Source organism: Mirounga leonina, unplaced genomic scaffold, assembly GCF_011800145.1.
Source record: "Mirounga leonina isolate KUSES-001 unplaced genomic scaffold, KU_Mleo_1.0 Mir_376, whole genome shotgun sequence".
In the NCBI taxonomy this organism is placed as follows: domain Eukaryota; kingdom Metazoa; phylum Chordata; class Mammalia; order Carnivora; family Phocidae; genus Mirounga; species Mirounga leonina.
In genome coordinates, this window is record NW_023270718.1 from 10,646,977 (window position 1) to 10,665,554 (window position 18,578).

The window sequence follows — 18,578 nt, forward strand, 5'->3', positions numbered from 1 at the left end:
TACAGAAAGGAGCTCTTTTTCCCCTCCTTTCAGTTTAAACAGTTACTCAACTCCTTCCTCAATTTAATTTTTATTCCCTTCTAATCCTCCCTTTCCTCTCCCTCATTAGTTTTATTGATACATCTAGAGCAACAAGAGAACAAGAAGCATACATTTTATGAGGTCATTGGCCATAGTAGTGAGTTGTGCCATTATCATTTTGTAAAAAGAACTGAATATATTTCGGGATATGGAGTAAGAAATAGGCTATGGATAAAACAGTACTGCTCACTGGGTTGGATACAATCACTGATAATTTAGGCAGGAAAGATATTTCCTGAGGGAACCGGAGCCTGGTTTACCCTTGTCCACTTGCTTTAGAGTGTCCAACATCCATTCCTCCTCTATTTTCATTGCCATGACCCTATCCGGAGGCTTCTCTACTGCCCCTGACCTAAAATTCTGAAACTAACAAAACTGACTCCAAAGTTTCGGGGTACCTGCATTTGAAAAGCAATAGCATGATGTTTATTAGCTTCCAGCTACGGAGCGAACGCGTTTTGTACCGAGTAACGATGGAATGATATGTCCATTCGGATCTGTGTCCTTTTGAGGGCATCTGAAATAATATTTTTGGCCTCTGAAGCAAGCTCGGCTTCGTGGAGTCTGAAATAACATGTTTCTAAACACTTTGGCGATCTGTTGCAACAGCGTACCCAGAAGTGTGGGTGCTGATCTTCCCTAAGGAGGCAAGCTCCAGTCTCTCTCTGGCGAGGCCATTTCCTGGCCATCCTCGCGGTGCTGCCTGACTTACCTGGGAGGTAGGTGTGGGTTCATCGTTCGCGGAGTCTGCAGGGCTGTGGGAACTACATTACCCAGAATGCTCTGTCCGAGCGCCTGGCGGCGCTGAGCCAATGAAGGCTCAGGGGAGGGCCCTTCTGTGCTAGCACGTCATATTGGGGCGGGACTTCCGGCGTCCTCCTGTTGGCGGTCATTTTGGCTTTTCAGGGCTTACGGTGGTTTGGGGATGCTGCCGTAGCCCTGGTTTGGGAGTGAGCTGACGGGGTCAGAGAAGGGTCGGGAGGAGGCGCTGTCCCCACCGCGCAGATTTGGGTCCACGGCTCGGGGACGCCGCCCAGACTGCCCGCGCCGGGGCCGGGACGGGGACCGCCGGCTCGGGTGTCCGCTCCGCCACAGGGTCCGATGGCGGCGGCCGCGCGCAGGGACCCGGCTCCGGTAAGCGTCGTCCCCCCACCCAGACCCCCGCGGCCCAGGCCCCGGCGTCCGGGACAGGCGGGCGGCGGCGGGCGGGGGCCCCGTGCGGGAGCGGGCTCCGGGCCGAGGGCGGCCGGGGCCGAGGCTGGAGGGGGGCAGAGGCTGGAGGGGCGCTGGAGGGAGGCTGCAGGGGGCCTGAGGCGGGAGGAGTCTGCCCGCGGGGGACAGCGCGTGAGGGGGGTCACGCCCGGACTGCGGGCCGAGGTGCCGAACCTTCAGGTGAGGACTCTAGGCGCCGAGGGCACTTTGGCCGAAGGAGAGACGCGATCCCCTTGAGGGTTTCAAGTTTCCCAAAGGTTGCTGGGAAGGAGAATAGACTGGAGGGGGTTGATGAGGACCGTGAGGTGCCGGCAGGTGACGTTCCTGTGCAAGGTCACACCCGGGTCAGAGTCCTCTCTGAGGCCCAAAGGTTGCACAGTCAGCGGAGGTCACCTGGCTCCAGGGCCGGGCGGGAATACAGGGAGATCGGAGCCCATGGGGCCTGGCCGTGCTTGCCGTCCTCTGGGGCCCGCCTCTTTTCACGGGTTTCACGAGGCCAGCCCGGGTCAGGGGAGGGTCTCTCTCAGCCCCTTACTGGTCCTGGCCCCTCCCAAGTGGTTTCTGGGATTAAGGGGTCTTGGGGCTCTGTCTGCCACTCTCCCAGCCCTGGTGCCTGGGAGACCTTGGAGAAAGTCCAGGCACAGAGTCCTGAGTCTAGGCTGAGGGTTATATGGAGGCGTTCTTGTTTCTGGCAGCCCGCTGAAAGAGGTGCGGAAGGTTATCCGAGGAACAGGGACCGTGTGTGCAAATGCTTGGAGGCAGCTGGGAGTGTCAGGGGAGCTGAAGATTTCCCTTTTTTTCCTCGTGGAAACAAGGGGACAGGAGCAGGGCTGGAGTGGCTGCCCTTGGGGTCGGTTGTCAATTCTGGAGGTACTAGGAGGTTTGATTAAGAGCAAAGTGATCTTACCGAGGTTCTAACAGGCCTCGTATGGCTGCACAGTGGAGAATGGACTCTGGGATAAGGGAGGGAGAAGGATGACCAGGAAGGAGGCTGCTGTAATAGGCCAGGTGAGTGTTGCTGGATGTCAGTGGTGGCCATCGAGGTGGGAGAAGTGGCTGGATCCTGGACTCTTTTTTTTTTTTTAAAGTAGGGCCAACCAGACTTTTTGATGTGGAAGGTGAAGGACAGAAAGGAAGGAGTTGGGGATAACCCCAAAGGTTCTGGTCTTTTTTTTTTTTTTTTAAAGATTTTTATTTATTTGACAGAGAAAGACACAGCGAGAGAGGGAACACAAACGGGGAGCGGGAGAGGGAGAAGCAGACTCCCTGCCGAGCAGGGAGCCCGATGCGGGACTCGATTCAGGGACTCCAGGACCATGACCTGAGCCGAAGGCAGTCGCTCAACCAACTGAGCCACCCAGGCGCCCCCAAAAGGTTCTGGTCTTAACAGCTGGAAGGACAGAAGTTCCATCAACTGAGATGGGATAGTCAGTAATGGGTACAGTTTTCCGTGGGGTATCAGGAGGTTTGTTTCAGCCATGTTAAGCCTGAAACATTTCAGAGACTATTGAGTGGAGGCATTAAGTGGGCAGTTGTACACACAGTCTGGTAGGGAGGGGGTTTCAGGATGGAGCCATCGCAAAGGTGATTGCCGCAGTGTCAACCAGGGTGGAGCTGTGGGTTGCGTTGAGGGAAGGGAATCTTCAGGTCCTGGTGGTAATACTGTTAGCAGTCCAAGAAGAAGATGGTGTGGCCCAAGAATGGGGCCTCTGGCTTGGACACCTGGTTGAGGGTGGAGGGTATTGGGTACACAGGTGGAGGAGAAAAGTGGCTGGCAGGGAAGTGTGGGTAGGAGGATGATCTGGCAGGTAACCAAGGTTTCCAAGGGAAAAGTGGACGTGGGAGGAATGTGGAGGCACAGGAGTAATTGAGGCAGGATGATGTTCCCCAGGACTTTGTGGTGACCCTTGGGTAGGGCATAAGATGTTTCGGTCAGGATGGTAGGTTATTTCAGAGTCCACTGTGGTCATCTGTGGGTTATTAGGCCTGGGATAGGGAACCAGTGGGGCTGAGTTCTGAATGAGGTTTAGGTGTGACTGGAGATGTTTCGGTCAGGATGGTAGGTTATTTCAGAGTCCACTGTGGTCATCTGTGGGTTATTAGGCCTGGGATAGGGAACCAGTGGGGCTGAGTTCTGAATGAGGTTTAGCTGTGACTGGAGAGGACAGGAAGGGCAGCACAGAAGTTGAAGAGGGCCACAGATATCTGAGATGTGCATGTGGTTCTGGTCGGTGAGGCTAAAGCGAAGAACAGAGCCAGCTTTCTCTCTAGGAAGGGGAGGCTTTCCTAGCAGGATTCTGGAGTGCCCTTGGAGTGGAAGGCATTGGAGGTCTGGATAATACTGGATTCCATTTGAGTTTGCCAAGCAAGCACTGTCAGTCTAGGGAGATGCCTGTGTGTGGGGCTAGGTCGTGGTGGTGGTGGAGAGAGCGCCTCTGTGGGCTCCAGAGATGTAAAAGGTACAGTCTGTACATCACAAGTGCAGTGATGTGCACGTGGAGAGGGACTGTGAACTAACGGCCCCAGGGTCCTGGTGTTGGGGACTTAAGGTTGAAGGGAGAGCCCAAATTTGGTTGAGTCTGGGACACTTAGTCTGGAGGACTGCAAGGGTATTGCTTAGCAGGAGCGTTGGGGCCCTATGTGCCAGGCCCAGAGTTTAGGTGGCGTTTATCTGATGACGTGCCGTTGTTGCTGAGGGTCGTACACAGTGAATAATGGGACCATGAGGAGAGACCAGCAGTGGTGCCAATGGGATGATTTTTGTGGGCGAAGGGATTATAGGTCCTTAGGACAGGGGCTCTTTGGGGTTTCATCTGTCTCTGTCCTGACAGGACAGTGTGACATTTGAAGATGTGGCCGTGTCCTTCTCCTGGGAGGAATGGGGGCTCCTTGATGAGGCTCAGAGACGCCTGTACCTGAATGTGATGCTGGAGAACTTGGCACTTGTGACCGCCCTGGGTAAGGCCCTCATTCCCTCCCCAGGGACCTGGGCTTTCTGCTTTTATCCCAGGGATAGCTCCCTATTTCTCCCATCACAAACATGGGCATTGCTTCCTTCCCCAGTTCCCTGGTTAGTTGTAGTCCTTAGGGCTAGTTGAGTGCACTGCACCAAAGCCTCACTGGGAAGGTATTCGGGGTCAGAAGTCTTGCAGTTATGCTAATGGCTTCCACCTTGCTTGCCCTTCAGCTGTTTGGCTGACTCTGTCCAAGTCCACTGCACCTCTCTGCCCCAGGTTTGCCCCCTTCCTATAGGTGATGACATTTTTCTGTCCCTGCCCGCTCCAGGAATTGTAGTCACTGACATGGTCAGTACTTATGTGGACTACAGGCAGTTCTTACAGGATCCTCCTCTGAGGATTTTTTTGTAATACTAGTTTTCTTTCCTCTGGTCTGTTATGTGTTAAGTTGCTCTGGGCCACTGCTGGTCACTCATCTGTTCCACCTTTCCCTTAGAACTTGCATCATGCATGTCCCATTTAGTTCCCGAACCAGGGGATATGGAGGAGAGTCCTGGGTGCTTCCCAGGATGAACATGACTCCAGCCACAGCAAGGTGGGCTCAGAGGAGCCCTGGCCCTGAGAAGTGTTAAGTAGGAGAGAACTCTGTGTTCAGATGATACCAGAAACCTGTCCTATTCCACTGGTGGCCATTGGCCACCTCGTTTCTTTTTTTTTTTTTTTTAAGATTTTATTTATTTATTTGACAGAGAGAGACACAGCGAGAGAGGGAACACAAGCAGGGGGAGTGGGAGAGGGAGAAGCAGGCTTCCTGCGGAGCAGAGAGCCCGATGCGGGGCTCAATCCCAGGAGCCTGGGATCATGACCTGAGCTGAAGGCAGACACTTAACGACTGAGCCACCTAGGCGCCCTGGCCACCTCGTTTCTACTTTTACTTCCCCATTCTTGACACTTGCTAACTTGTCATTTCTGCTCTGAATTTGGTTAATTCCCACCTCTCTGGACTCCACATGTCACCAGTTCCTCTTATTGCTTCCTCTGTAGTGCTTTCTCACATCGCCCTACACATTTTGTATCATGAAGTGTGTACATATCCTCACATAGTTCTTTTTTTTTTTTTAAGATTTTATTTATTTATTCGTGCACGAGCGGGGAGAGGGGCCAAGGGGCAGAGGAAGAGGGAGAAGCAGACTCCCCGCTGAGCAGGGAGCCCTATGCGGGACTCCATCGCAGGATCCTGTGATCATGACCTGAGCTGAAGACAGATGCTTAACCGACTGAGCCACCCAGGCGCCCCTACTCACATAGTTCTTAAACACCAGCTCTCTTACACTTGGATCTTCCTGAGCTTAGATACACCTTTCTGCAGTTGTCAGCAAGGATTTGCTGGAGCCTGCTGCCCCTCTTTGTGCCACATCCCATCCTTGTGTTCTTCACCTGGAGAGGCCACCCTCACTGTCTGACCTGTAGAGGCCCAGTACTAAACAGCAGCAGCTTCTTTTTTTTTTAAAGATTTTATTCATTTGAGAGAGAGAGAGCAAGTGCACAAGTGGGGGGGAGAGGCAGAAGGAGAAGCAGACTCCCCGCTGAGCGGGAAGCCTGACTGAACCATCCAGGTGCCCCACAGCAGCAGCTTCTTTACCCTGACCCCAGCTCCTTCATCCTGGAAACAATGCCATCAGCACATTCCTTGGTGTGTTGGACACACATTTGTGATGGTGTTGCCTCTTCCCACTACTGCCTATGTCTACTTCACTGGAATTTCTCTGCTTTCAGGTTGCTGGCATGGAGCAGAGGATGGGAAGGCACCTTCAGAGCAGGCTGCTTCTATAGGAGTGTCACAGGTCAGGACTCACCATGCAGGCCCATATCCCCAGAAGGCACACCTCTGTGGGATATGTTGTCTGGTCTTAAAAGACATTTTGGGTGTGGCTCTGCATCAGAGAACACGTCCCCAGTTGAGATCTTACACATGTAGGAAACAAGTCTGTTTCACTGCAAACCTTCGCCAGCATGGGAAGCAGCACAGTGGAGAGAAACTGTTGAAATGGGCTTCATTTGTGAAGAGCTGCAGGTCCCATGTGTCAGGGAAGTCCTTTACCAGTGGGGAGGTTGATAAGGATTTCCTCGCTAGTTCAGGCCAGCACCAGCACCAGGCCACTCATAATGGGCAGAAACCACACGGTTGCACCGTGTGTGGGGAAGCTGTTCACAGTGGGAAGAGCCGTTGCAGTTGGTGTGAATGCAGGAAGACCTTTAGCCACAAATACACTCTTGCTCAACACCTGAGTGTCCGCACTGGAGAAAGGCCTTATGAGTGCAGTGAATGTGGGAAATCCTTCACCCGAAGGTTTAACCTCTTTCAGCATCAGAAAGTCCACACCGGAGAAAGGCCCTATAATTGCAATGAATGTGGGAAATTCTTCACCCACATCTCCAGTTTCATTCAACACCAGAGAATTCACACTGGGGCAAAACCTTATAAATGCAGCAGATGTGGGAAATTCTTTGGCCAGAGCTCCAGCCTTATTGTACACAAGAGAGTTCACACTGGAGAAAAGCCTTATGAGTGCAGTGAATGTGGGAAATCCTTTAGCCAAAGTTCCAGTCTCATTAAACATCAGAGAGTTCACACTGGAGTGAGGCCTTACGAGTGCAGTGAATGTGGGAAATGTTTTGGTGACACCTCCAGCCTCATTAAACACCGTAGAGTTCACACTGGAGAGAAACCTTATGAGTGCAGGGAATGTGGGAAATTTTTTAGCCAAAGTTCTGGCCTCATTCAACACCAGAGAGTTCACAGTGGAGAAAGACCTTATGAGTGTAAGATATGTGGGAAATCCTTTACCCGCAACTCTGACCTCATTCAACACAAAAGGGTTCACACTGGAGAGAGGCCTCATGAGTGCAGGGAATGTGGAGAATTCTTCAGTGACACCCAGTTTGCTCAACACCAAAAAATTCACATCAGAAAAAGGTCTCATGAGTGCAGCAAATGTACAAAAGCTTTCAGCCGAAGGTCTAACCTCATTAGACACCAGAAAGTTTACCACCACACAGAAAGACCATATATGTGCAGCAAATGTGGGAAAGCCTTCAGTCAGTGGTCTGCTGTGATTCAGCACCAGAAAGTTCACAACGCAGATCGGCTTTATGAGTGCAGTGAATGTAGGAAAGCCTTTAGCCGAAGGTGTAACCTCATCCGACACAAAAAAGTCCACACTGGAGAGAGACCTCATGAGTGCAGTGAATGTGGGAAAGCCTTCAGCCGGAAGTCTCACCTCATTGGGCACCAGAAAGTTCACACAGCAAAGCCATAGCCATGCAAGGAGCAGGCTTTCTACATGTTTGATACAATGACATTGGAGGAGAGCCTTTGTGAGGGAGATGTCTTCCTGAAGTTGAACTCATACATCTGAATATACACCACAGGGAAGATTCCCTGTAAGTTCCAGGTACGTGGGAAGCTTCTAGGAACCATATTGCGCTTCCTAACCGGCTTGGGGTCCTTGCTGAAATTGTGTGACTGCCAGTTTTCGTAGTATAAGTCAGCGCTACTGCCTAGAAAGGCCCCCATGGTATGCATCAGTTATCCCACTGTTTAGGGAAGTAGATCTCTGTGTTCTGTCTGGAGAAAAGAATGAGCAACCTGAGCCTTTAGAGTAACATCATTCCCTTTTCTCTGATTAATGTGTATACCTGACCCAGTTTTCTCCCAAAAGACCTTATCTGGGTTCTACTGGTGGCTTGCAGAGAAGGTTTGTCTTCAGGGACACTGTTTTCATATGACACTTGTGATGGATTTTTCCAGTCTCCATGTCACCAACCCATAAATTGCCTGCCTGACCTTGCTATGACTTGTGCAATAATAAAGGCCTTATTGTTTAAGCCACCTTTAATCTTGGGGGTTGTATTCACTAACTGGTTGCTTTGAAAACATCATGAAGGGGTAAATGGCTTGTGTGACAGTTCCCAACTTTGGTGTGCCTCCAAGGGCAACAGGCTTTGTACAACTAATATGCAGCCTGGAAGCCAAGATTTTTTTGTGGGCCCAAAGGTCACATTGAGGAGCGGGCACTTGTGACCATCCCCAGTATTTCTGGGATTGGTTCCTTTGTTTATAGTGCGTATCATGTAATGACCACACAGCTAAGGGGACTTTCTTCCCCAGGTCCTTCAGAAGAGTCACGTGCCCTGATGCCCAGAATTTGGTAGGGTAGTGTCACTGGTTTTAACACTAAAGGACTCATAGTTGGTGGGAATCATAATTCGGGGGGGGGGGGGGGAATCATAATTGGTGAGAAACATTGGGTTGATAGGGAATGCTGGAGCCTGCAATAAAGTAGATGGAACATCCCTCTTCTGAAAGTGTACCCACAGCTATTCCAGTGTCTCTGGCTGTGTTGAGTGAGTATGTACCTCCTGGCCTGTGTATCTTGAATAGCTGAGGTCATTGGCAGAGAGAAATTAAGGTTTTGTGGATTTCTGTTGCTTTCTGGGCTGTTGACCTTAAGACGGCACATGCAGGAAAACAAGGATAGAGAGAAGGGAGATCTCTTAGTCCAGCGGTATGGCCTTTGTGACTAAGGTGGAAACATCCTCCATTGTTCACCAATATTTGCTATCACTGAGGTAAGGCATCCCTCCCAAAACATTGGGAGAGAGGTGATAGAGATAATAGAGGGTTGCCAGATTTGATTTTTTTTCTTATAAGGAGTGGGAGAGATTCTTTTATTTTGAACCATTGCTTAAAGCTTTAAGTTATAATGACATACAGTAAACTGCACATATTTAAAGTGTATAGTTTGATAAGATTTGACAGTATAATCCACAAAATCGTCATAATTGTGATAATGAGCATATAAGTCCCACACATATTTACCTCATAATTTTTATTAATCTCTCTCCCTGCCCTCTCTGGCTGTCTGGACAAACTTGGATTTACTTTCCTTTACAGTAGACTACATTTTCTAGAATTTTATATGATTGGAATCATTAAGTATTTATTTTTTTCTGGTTTCATATATACTGCATAATTACCTTGAGATTTTAAAGATTTTATTTATTTATTTGAGAGAGAGAGAATGAGAGCGAGCACATGAGTGGGGGGAGGGTCAGAGGGAGAAGCAGACTCCCTGCCGAGCAGGGAGCCCGATGTGGGACTCAATCCCAGGACTCCAGGATCATGACCTGAGCCAAAGGCAGTTGCTTAACCGACTGAGCCACCCAGGCGCCCATACCTTGAGATTTTAAAAAGTTCATTCCTTTCATTGCTGAGTTGTATTCTGTTATATGGATATACCACTATTTGTTTTTCCATATATCTGTTCCTTGGCATCTGGGTTTGCAGGTTTTGACGATTACAAATAAAACTTCTGTGAAGATTCACATATAAATCTTTATACGGATACATGTTTCATTTTTCTTGTGTTAATACGTCTGAGTGCAATGCTTGAATCATAGGGTAGGTGAATGTTTAACTTTTTAAGAAATTACCAAACTGATCTGAAATGGTTATTTTTTATATTTCCTACCAGTGGTATATGAGAGTTTCACTACCTTCCTGGTTCCTGTGAGACATTGGAATTTCCACTTAACTCCTCCCTCCATAGGGTCCATCTGCAAGGATATAAAACCACTCACAGCCAGGCTTGAATAGCTCTTCAGCAACTGAGTCCCACTGCACATGTTGCCTGTAATCTGGTCCCTTTGGTTTGGTGGTGTCCTATGTGACAGGCATAGCAGGAGGTGACAGAATGTTTGCTGACTTTCTTGTGCTATCTGTGTAAGGAATAATCTTTCTCAGTCCATTTGGGCTTGTGGTTTCCTTACCAGCCATACCTATGGCAGATTGGCAAGCAAAACCTAGCAGCTGCTGCTGCATAAAGTTTGCTTGGCTGCTTGACACCACACCTTTCATTACCATGACTTTCTGGTTTCTTCATATCTAGTAAAGAAGTCACCTTTTGGGGCGCCTGGGTGGCTCAGTTGGTTAAGCGACTGCCTTCGGCTCAGGTCATGATCCTGGAGACCCGGGATCGAGTCCCGCATCGGGCTCCCTGCTCGGCAGGGAGTCTGCTTCTCCCTCTGACCCTCCCCCCTCTCATGTGCTCTCTCTCTCTCATTCTCTCTCTCAAATAAATAAATAAAATATTAAAAAAAAAAAAAAAGAAGTCACCTTTTGGCTTTCTCTTTCAAAGTTACCTGTAAGCAAAACCATTGTAAAAGGGGCTATGTATAACACTGGAGAAACATCTTTTGTAACAGACTAATATGTCTATTAAATAAAGTGTAATAGTTATTTTCAAAGTGAGGACATTAGTAATATAGTACAATATAAAAGTTGTGATAATGTGGAAATATTGGACATTGAATACAGTGGTTTCATAAAGTACACAATAAGGAGAAATAAATTTCTATACAACTAAAATTAAAAATATCAGGGGCTCCTGGCAGGCTGTCAGTAGAGCATGCAGCTCTTGATCTCTGGGTCATGAGTTCAAGCCCCACGTTGGGTATAGAGCTTACTTAAAAAAAAAAAAAAAGATTTCTCTCAGATGGAGAAAATCTTAAAGCAGTCAGAAAGGGGTAAAGCCAATGGAAATTTTAAAGGAAAGCTAAAAATCTAAAACATTAAAGAAGAAGCAGACATATATCTAGATAATACAATGCAAAGAAGGAAAAATTACAGAGGGGGCATGTTTAGAACAGGGAAACACATGCTGCCTAGACCCATTGTAATAAGGAAAATCAAGGACAGGAGAAAGTTATACACATGTACAGTGAGAGAGAGGAACCAAGGTCAGCTTGAGCCCATTCCTTTTCACAATTCGTGAGTGCAAGTGTACCATGAAATAAAAGCTTTTATTTGTATATGTGCTGCCGAAGCGAGCACTGAAATAAAAGCTTTTAAAGTATTGAAGTAAGGGCACCTGGGTGGCTCAGTCGGTTAAGCGACTGCCTTCGGCTCAGGTCATGATCCTGGAGTCCTGGGATCGAGCCCTGCATCGGGCTCCCTGCTCGGCAGGGAGTCTGCTTCTCCCTCTGACCCTCCCCCCTCTCATGCTCTCTCTATCTCATTCTCTCTCTCAAATAAATAAATAAAATCTTTAAAAAAAAAGTATTGAAGTAAAAAGTATGTATACCAAGAATATCCTCAGCCAGCCAACAGACACATGAAAAGATGCTCAACATCACTAATCATCAGAGAAATGTGAATCAAAACCACAATGAGTATCACCTCACACCTGTCATAATGGTTAAAATAAAAAACACGGAAAACAAGTATTGGCAAGGATGTGGAGGAAAAGGGAACCGTTATGCCCTGTTGGTGAGAATGCAAACTGGTTCAGCCATTGCGGAAAACAGTTTGAAGATTCCTCAAAAAATTAAAAATAGAATTACCATATGATCCAGTAATTCCACTACTGAGTATTTACCCAAAGAATACGAAAACAGTAATTTGAAAAGATACATGCACCCTGTTTATTGTAGCATTATTTACAATAGCTAAGATACGGAAACAACCCAAGTGTCTAGATGAATGGATAAAGATGTGTGTGTGTTTGTATGAAAATGTACACATACTGGAATATTACTCAGCCATAAAAAAGAATGAATTCGTCCCATTTGCAACAGCATGGATGTATCTAGAGGGTATAATGTTAGGTGAAATAAGTCAGAGAAAGACAAATATGATTTCACTCACGTGGAATTTAAGAAACAAAAAAAGACAGATGTTTAAGTATAGAGAACAGACTGGTGGTTACCAGAGGGGAGGTGGGTGAGGGATGGGTGAAATAGGTGATGGGGATTAAGAGTACAGTTGTGAGCACTGAGTAATGTGTAGAATTGTTGAATCACTATATTGTACACCTGAAACTATTATAACACTGTACCTTAATTATAGTGGAATTAAAATAAATTAATTGAAAATTTTTTTAATTTAAAAAGGATAGAATGGGCTAAGTAGTAAATAAGCAGAAATTTTTAAAAAATATATCCTCAGCCAATATGCCGTTTGAAAGAAAAAGCAATAGAAATATTTGTGGGCATATTAAACCTTGGAATTTATTTTTCCAAACTGGGAATTTACCACAATGACTGTCTTAAAAACAAATATTCAGACAAGACAAACCAAGCAGGGTGGTGAAATAGGGCTGGCATGTAAGGATAATCCATATCTTGATAATGTTTTTTTATTATCTAAAAGAAAAAATAATTTTGTACACATAACACAGTTTAAAAGTAAATTCTGGTCCCCCCAACTCAAGTTTGACCTACAGCCACCAGAAGAAGATGGTGGTCCCAGCAGTGTCCGGGCTGTCCCGGCAGGTGCGATGCTTTAGTATGACTGTCGTCAGGCCGTTTTCCAAGCTCGTGCGGCCACCTGTTCAGGTATATGGTATCGAAGGTCACTATGCCACTGCTCTTTATTCTGCTGCATCTAAATAGAATAAACTGGAACAAGTAGAGAAAGAATTGTTGAGAGTATCACAAATCTTGAAGGAACCCAAAATGGCTGCTTCCATTATGAATCCCTATATAAAGCGTTCAGTGAAAATGAAAAACCTAAATGACGTGAGCACAAAAGAGAGGTTCTCTCCTATCACATCCAACCTGATCAATTTGCTTGCTGAGAATGGTCGCTTGGACACTACCCCTGGAGTCATTTCTGCCTTTTCGACCATGATGAGCGTCCACTGTGGAGAAGTACCGTGCACAGTGACCACTGCATCTCCTTTAGATGAAGCCACTCTTACTGAATTAAAAACAGTCCTGAAGAGCTTCCTAAGTAAAGGCCAAGTCTTGAATTTGGAAGTTAAGACTGACCCATCAATCATGGGTGGAATGATTGTCCGTATTGGAGAGAGATATGCTGATATGTCTGCAAAAACCAAGATTCAGAAGCTCAGCAGGGCCATGCGGGAAGTTTTCTGAAAGTGTTGATTTTGTCAGTGAAAATTCCTAAACTTGGAGCAACAATAAAATGCTTCCTGAACAGAAAAAAAAAAAAAGTCAATTCTGGTATAGTTGGTAGTTTTAAGAGAAAAAGTCTTCTGAGTGCTGAAATACTTCCAAGTTTTCATTTTTCTGATTTTTGTTACTGTTGTTGAACTTGACAATGGGTTTTTAAAACTCAGAATTCACAGAAAAATAAGGCACATTTGGAAGATAAGGAGAAAAAAAGATAAGGTGGATTGTTCTTTCAGAAGCTAGGACCTGTTATAAAACTAGAAATGACGACAATTTGGTATTAGATATTTGCACAGAGCTACACGTACAGATCAGTGGAGACCATGTAGAGCTTAGAAGGAGATCCATATACATCTGGACATCCACACCTAGTGTGGAAGGAAACTGCTGCTCCAAAGAAGTATGTTCTGATGTGCATCAGAACACATGAACACACACTTTTACAGTTGCATTGTTGTTATTGCAACACCTGAAAGCAATACAAAGGTCCATCAGTGTAGAATAGAGATAGATTATGAAATGGTGCCCTCAGCAGCAATGAAAATGGATGATACAGACACATTGAACAGCATGGGTGAATTTTACTGACATTCACTGGGCAAAAGAAGTAAGATCAAACAAATACATAGCATATGATTCCATTCATATAAATGTCAATGATATACAGAGCCAAACTATAGTTTAGGATTTATGCATAGTAAGGAAAACTATCAAGAAAATCCAAAAGATGCTGACTTTAAAAATCTGGCTGTTGACCCCGATGTTTATAGCAGCAATGTCCACAATAGCCAAACTGTGGAAAGAGCGAAGATGTCCATCGACAGATGAATGGATAAAGAAGATGTGGTATATGTATACAATGGAATATTATGCAGCTATCAAAAGGAATGAGATCTTGCCATTTGCAACGACGTGGATGGAACTGGAGGGTATTATGTTGAGCAAAATAAGTCAATCAGAGAAAGACATGTATCATATGACCTCACTGATATGAGGAATTCTTAATCGCAGGAAACAAACTGAGGGTTGCTGGAGTGGGGAGTGGGGGGTGGGGTGGGAGGGATGGGGTGACTGGATGATAGACACTGGGGAGGGTATGTGCTATGGTGAGCGCTGTGAATTGTGCAAGACTGTTGAATCTCAGATCTGTACCTCTGAAACAAATAATGCAATATATGTTAAGAAAAAGAAAAAAAGAAGGTAGCAGGAGGAGAAGAATGAAGGGGGGGAAATTGGAGGGGTAGACGAACCATGAGAGACGATGGACTCTGAAAAACAAACTGAGGGTTCTAGAGGGGAGGGGGGTGGGAGGATGGGTTAGCCTGGTGGTGGGTATTGAGGAGGGCACGTTCTGCATGGAGCACTGGGTGTTATGCACAAACAATGAATCATGGAACACTACATCTAAAACTAATGATGTAATGTATGGGGATTAACATAATAAAAAAATTAAAAAAAAAATCTGGCTGTTGGATTACTATTGGAGGAGGTGCAGACCGTGTCTGGGATGGAGTACTTGACATGGCAGGGCACTACTAGCGTTCTTTGTATTTCCCTCAGTGGCAGATACAGAGGCATCTATTTTAGGAACATTTGTTAAATTCTAAATATATATAAATTCCCTGTACTAATGTTATATATAACAATAAGAGTATAAAGAAAAATGGGATGAACATAAGTGTGGTCCTTAAGTGATAGCACCAAAAAACAATAAAATGAAAGAATTTAATGGCCTGGTAGCCACTCAACAGGCAGGTGATGCTGAGGGAAACTCCTCTGCCCAATCTGTATACATAAAAGACAACTTTACATCCAATGTTATCCAGGACGTATTTCCATCCAAAAGCTGCCATGGTCTGAGGGATCCCTTTGGAGAAAAGCACCAAGGAGTTGGCTAAGACCAGTTGGTTGAGAATCAGGTCTTTGGATTTCAACTTATGTCCAGTGAACAAAGTGAAGTTATAAAGACCAAAGAGGAAGGAATTTCCCAGGATCCCCACTCCTGTCTGAATGAGGAAGATAATCCCCATTTCCAAGTTGAAAGAGCCCATCACATCAATATCAAGTGGAAATTGTTCTTTTTCTTTTTTAAGTGGAAATTGGCTTTAATTGGAGTTGAAGATCTGGAGGAAATCCAAAATATATGTATTACTATCTTCATGTTTCCTGTAGGGCTTTTCATTAACCGCATTTTTTCCCACATAAAGGACATTCAGAATATGTCCTTAAAAGCAAACAAAAGGGGGTGCCTGGGTGGCTCAGTTGGTTAAGCGTCCAACTCTTGATTTTGGCTCAGGTCATGATCTCAGGGTCATGAGATCAAGCCCCACCTCATGAAGCTTGCTTAAGATTCTCCCTCCCCCTTTGCCCCTCCTCCCTACTCTCCCCCCCCCCACCAGAAAAAATAAAAAAGCAAACAAAAGGATCAGAGAGAGGTTATCTAAAGGAGATTTTACTAAGTAGTTGTAAATAATTCAAAATGTTTCTCCAAGGATGTGTACTAATTGACAACAACCCTTAGTCCTTGGGTTATTGAAGGAGGGAGTTGTGGGGTATTTAGACATAAACTTTCATGTTAACTTTATAGGCAGGTGGATTTGTTCAAAATGTTTAGATACAATTGTGATTTTTATAACAGCAATTAAAATTGAAAAATAATTTTAAGAAAAAGTAGAATATACATATGAACTTTATCAAAGAAGAATTTTAAACCAAGGGAAATTTCCAGAAATAATTTTGAAAAGAAAACAAAATGAATTCAATTCTCCAACAAAGATGTCATTTTATGTGGAGTGAGAATTTATACAGTTTCTGTAAATCAGAGACAACTTTGAGGAGTCTCTTGACTCCTTAACAGCTGTGATCACTGGTCACTCCTATGCTCAAAGTGTAATCATTCAAGGGCAAAAAAAAGGGACTCATTTTATTCCCTTAATCAAAAGGGAATGGTGGCCATAGGCATGTTTAGGGGCTAAATTATGTGCACTGTGCTCTCAGAGAAAGAATATTGAAATATCCATCATTATGCTACTTGGGTAGAACTTTATTTATTTATTTATTTATTTTATTATGTTAGTCACCATAAAATACATCATTAGTTTTTTTTTTAAGATTAACTTTATTGCTTTATTTAATCCATCATATCCAAAATATTAACATTTCAACATGTAAATAACTTTAACAATGACATACTCTATTGGTATTGTCTTCAAAGCTCAGTGTTTTTGATTCTCAATTTGGGTATTAAATTTCCATGAGAAAGGGTTGACCTGTATTTAAAATTTACAGTTGAAACAAGACCCATATACCATACTGGAGTGTTTTCTAAACTGTGCATCAAGTTAATTGCCTCTAAGTTAAATATAACTAAAAATTAACCCCAGTTGGGCCAACTGCATTTCCCGTGCTCTATAAAACTGGCTAGTGACTACGTACTGGGCAGCAGGGGTGCAGAGAAGTGATTTGTCCAAGTGGGGTCCCCAGACCCGCAGCATCAGCATCAGCTGGGAACTTGCTAGAAGTGCAAATTCTCAAGGCCCCCCCAGACCCACAGAACCAGAAAACTCTGGGAGGGGGGCCCAGCGCCCTTCAGAGGAGCCCTCCACACAATTATGAGGTGAGCACATCATTGGTTTTTGATGTGGTGATCCATGATCCATTGTTTGCATATAACACCGAGTGCTCCATGCAGTACGTGCCCTCCTTAATTCCCATCACCGGGCTAACCCATCCCCCCCCCCCCCCCCCCCAAAACCCTGTTCCTCAGAATCCATAGTCTCTCATGGTTCATCTCCCTCCAATTCCCCCCCGCTTCAGTTTTCCCTTCCTTCTCCTAATGACCTCCATGCTATTTCTTATGTCCACAAATAAGTGAAACCATGTGATAATTGACTTTCTCTGTGGAGAAAGGGGAACCCTCTTACACTGTTGGTGGGAATGCAAGTTGGTACAGCCACTTTGGAAAACAGTGTGGAAGTTCCTAAGAAATTAAAAATAGAACTACTCTATGACCCAGCAATTGCACTCCTGGGTATTTACCCCAGAGACACACATGTAGTGAAAAGAAGGGCCATATGCACCCCAATGTTCATAGCAGCAATGTCCACAATAGCCAAACTGTGGAATGAGCCGAGACGTCCTTCAACAGATGACTGGATAAAGAAGATGTGGTCCATATATACAATGGAATATTACTCAGCCATCAGAAAGGATGAATACCCAACTTTTACATCAACATGGATGGGACTGGAGGAGATTATGCTAAGTGAAATAAGTCAAGCAGAGAAAGTCAATTATCATATGGGTAGAACTTTATATGTCAGAACAAACCATCCTGTTAATGCTACAGGTGTGTGAGGGGTGAACACACTAGAATTTCATATTGATCAGAGTGGACAGTGAAGTTCTTGTTGGGTAGAAAGAGTTACAGATTTATAGATAATTATAATTTCACAGTAATTTTGAAATCTAGTTCTAGGTCAGGGTAACATTGAGAACCTGAGAATATTGAAGTCCCTGATGATCTCTGCTCTTTTAAATGTGGAATCTTCAGTCACTTTTCTCTTGAAAGAGTCATATCTCCAGACGGGAGTTGGAGGTTTATACTCTTCCACTAATCGTAGGTATTGTAGAGAAATGTAATAACAGACTCCTTTAAACACAGGCTCTCAGTGATTAAAAACAAACAAAACCCTACTGCATATATCTGCAATTGCCACCCAGAAACCAAGTGTCCATTTACAGATGAGAACTAAAAATCATTATCTTACTGCTCTTCACTTCCATTTAGTGTTAAGCCTTTGCCCTGACTGTCATGAGCGTGTCTGCATGTCCGTTTATTCAGAAGCAAGAGGAGAAGATGTCAGGGCAATAGGGAAGAAGGAAGGATATGCTTGGGAGCCCTGAAGCAGGTGGATGAGCATGACAGTGTGTCTGGACCCCTCAGAAAGTTCCCTAATGCTTTCAATCCTAAGAGTACTTGTTTCAACCCGAGCAAGAAGAATGAGGTTTCTTCGTATGGGTTTCTTACTAGGTTTTATGGAATATGTTCTGTTTCCTCAGAGGTTCTGATACTTGTTTTTTTAAATAGCCACCTACTGACACAGATTGTGTTTGCTGCCAGGACAGGAGCTGCAGACATCTGTATACCTGTACGTCTGTGGAGATGGGGATTCTGAAGCCTGAGATAAAAACTGGGGATTCCATGATCTGGCCTCTTGCTAGGAAGTGGTTGTCTCTTCACTTGTAATTGGTGGGGAGGGTCTGTATGGGACTTAAGATTATATCTGAAAGGCATTTGTGAAGTGAGCAAATTATGTAAAGCTATTAATGTTAATTAACAAACTTGTACAA

The 18,578-nt window shown here is 45.0% G+C and overlaps 1 protein-coding gene and 1 pseudogene across 3 annotated transcripts in view; both read left to right on the top strand.

Moving 5' to 3' along the window:
- The first annotated feature begins 955 nt into the window (after positions 1-955).
- Positions 956-18,578, top strand: part of LOC117997807 (zinc finger protein 418-like) — a 33,966-nt gene continuing 16,343 nt past the window's right edge. Inside the window, exons 1-3 of one of the 3 annotated variants that reach the window (XM_034986230.1) lie at positions 956-1,215; positions 4,125-4,251; positions 6,027-7,705. In XM_034986230.1, the coding sequence (XP_034842121.1) occupies positions 1,183-1,215; positions 4,125-4,251; positions 6,027-7,570 (1,704 nt within the window). In that variant the 5' untranslated portion in view covers positions 956-1,182 and the 3' untranslated portion in view covers positions 7,571-7,705. Of the gene's footprint in view, positions 1,216-4,124; positions 4,252-6,026; positions 8,143-18,578 lie in introns of those variants that run through there. The other 2 variants (XM_034986232.1, XM_034986231.1) reach the window with 2 other exon arrangements.
- LOC117997887 lies at positions 12,355-13,267 on the top strand (annotated as a pseudogene).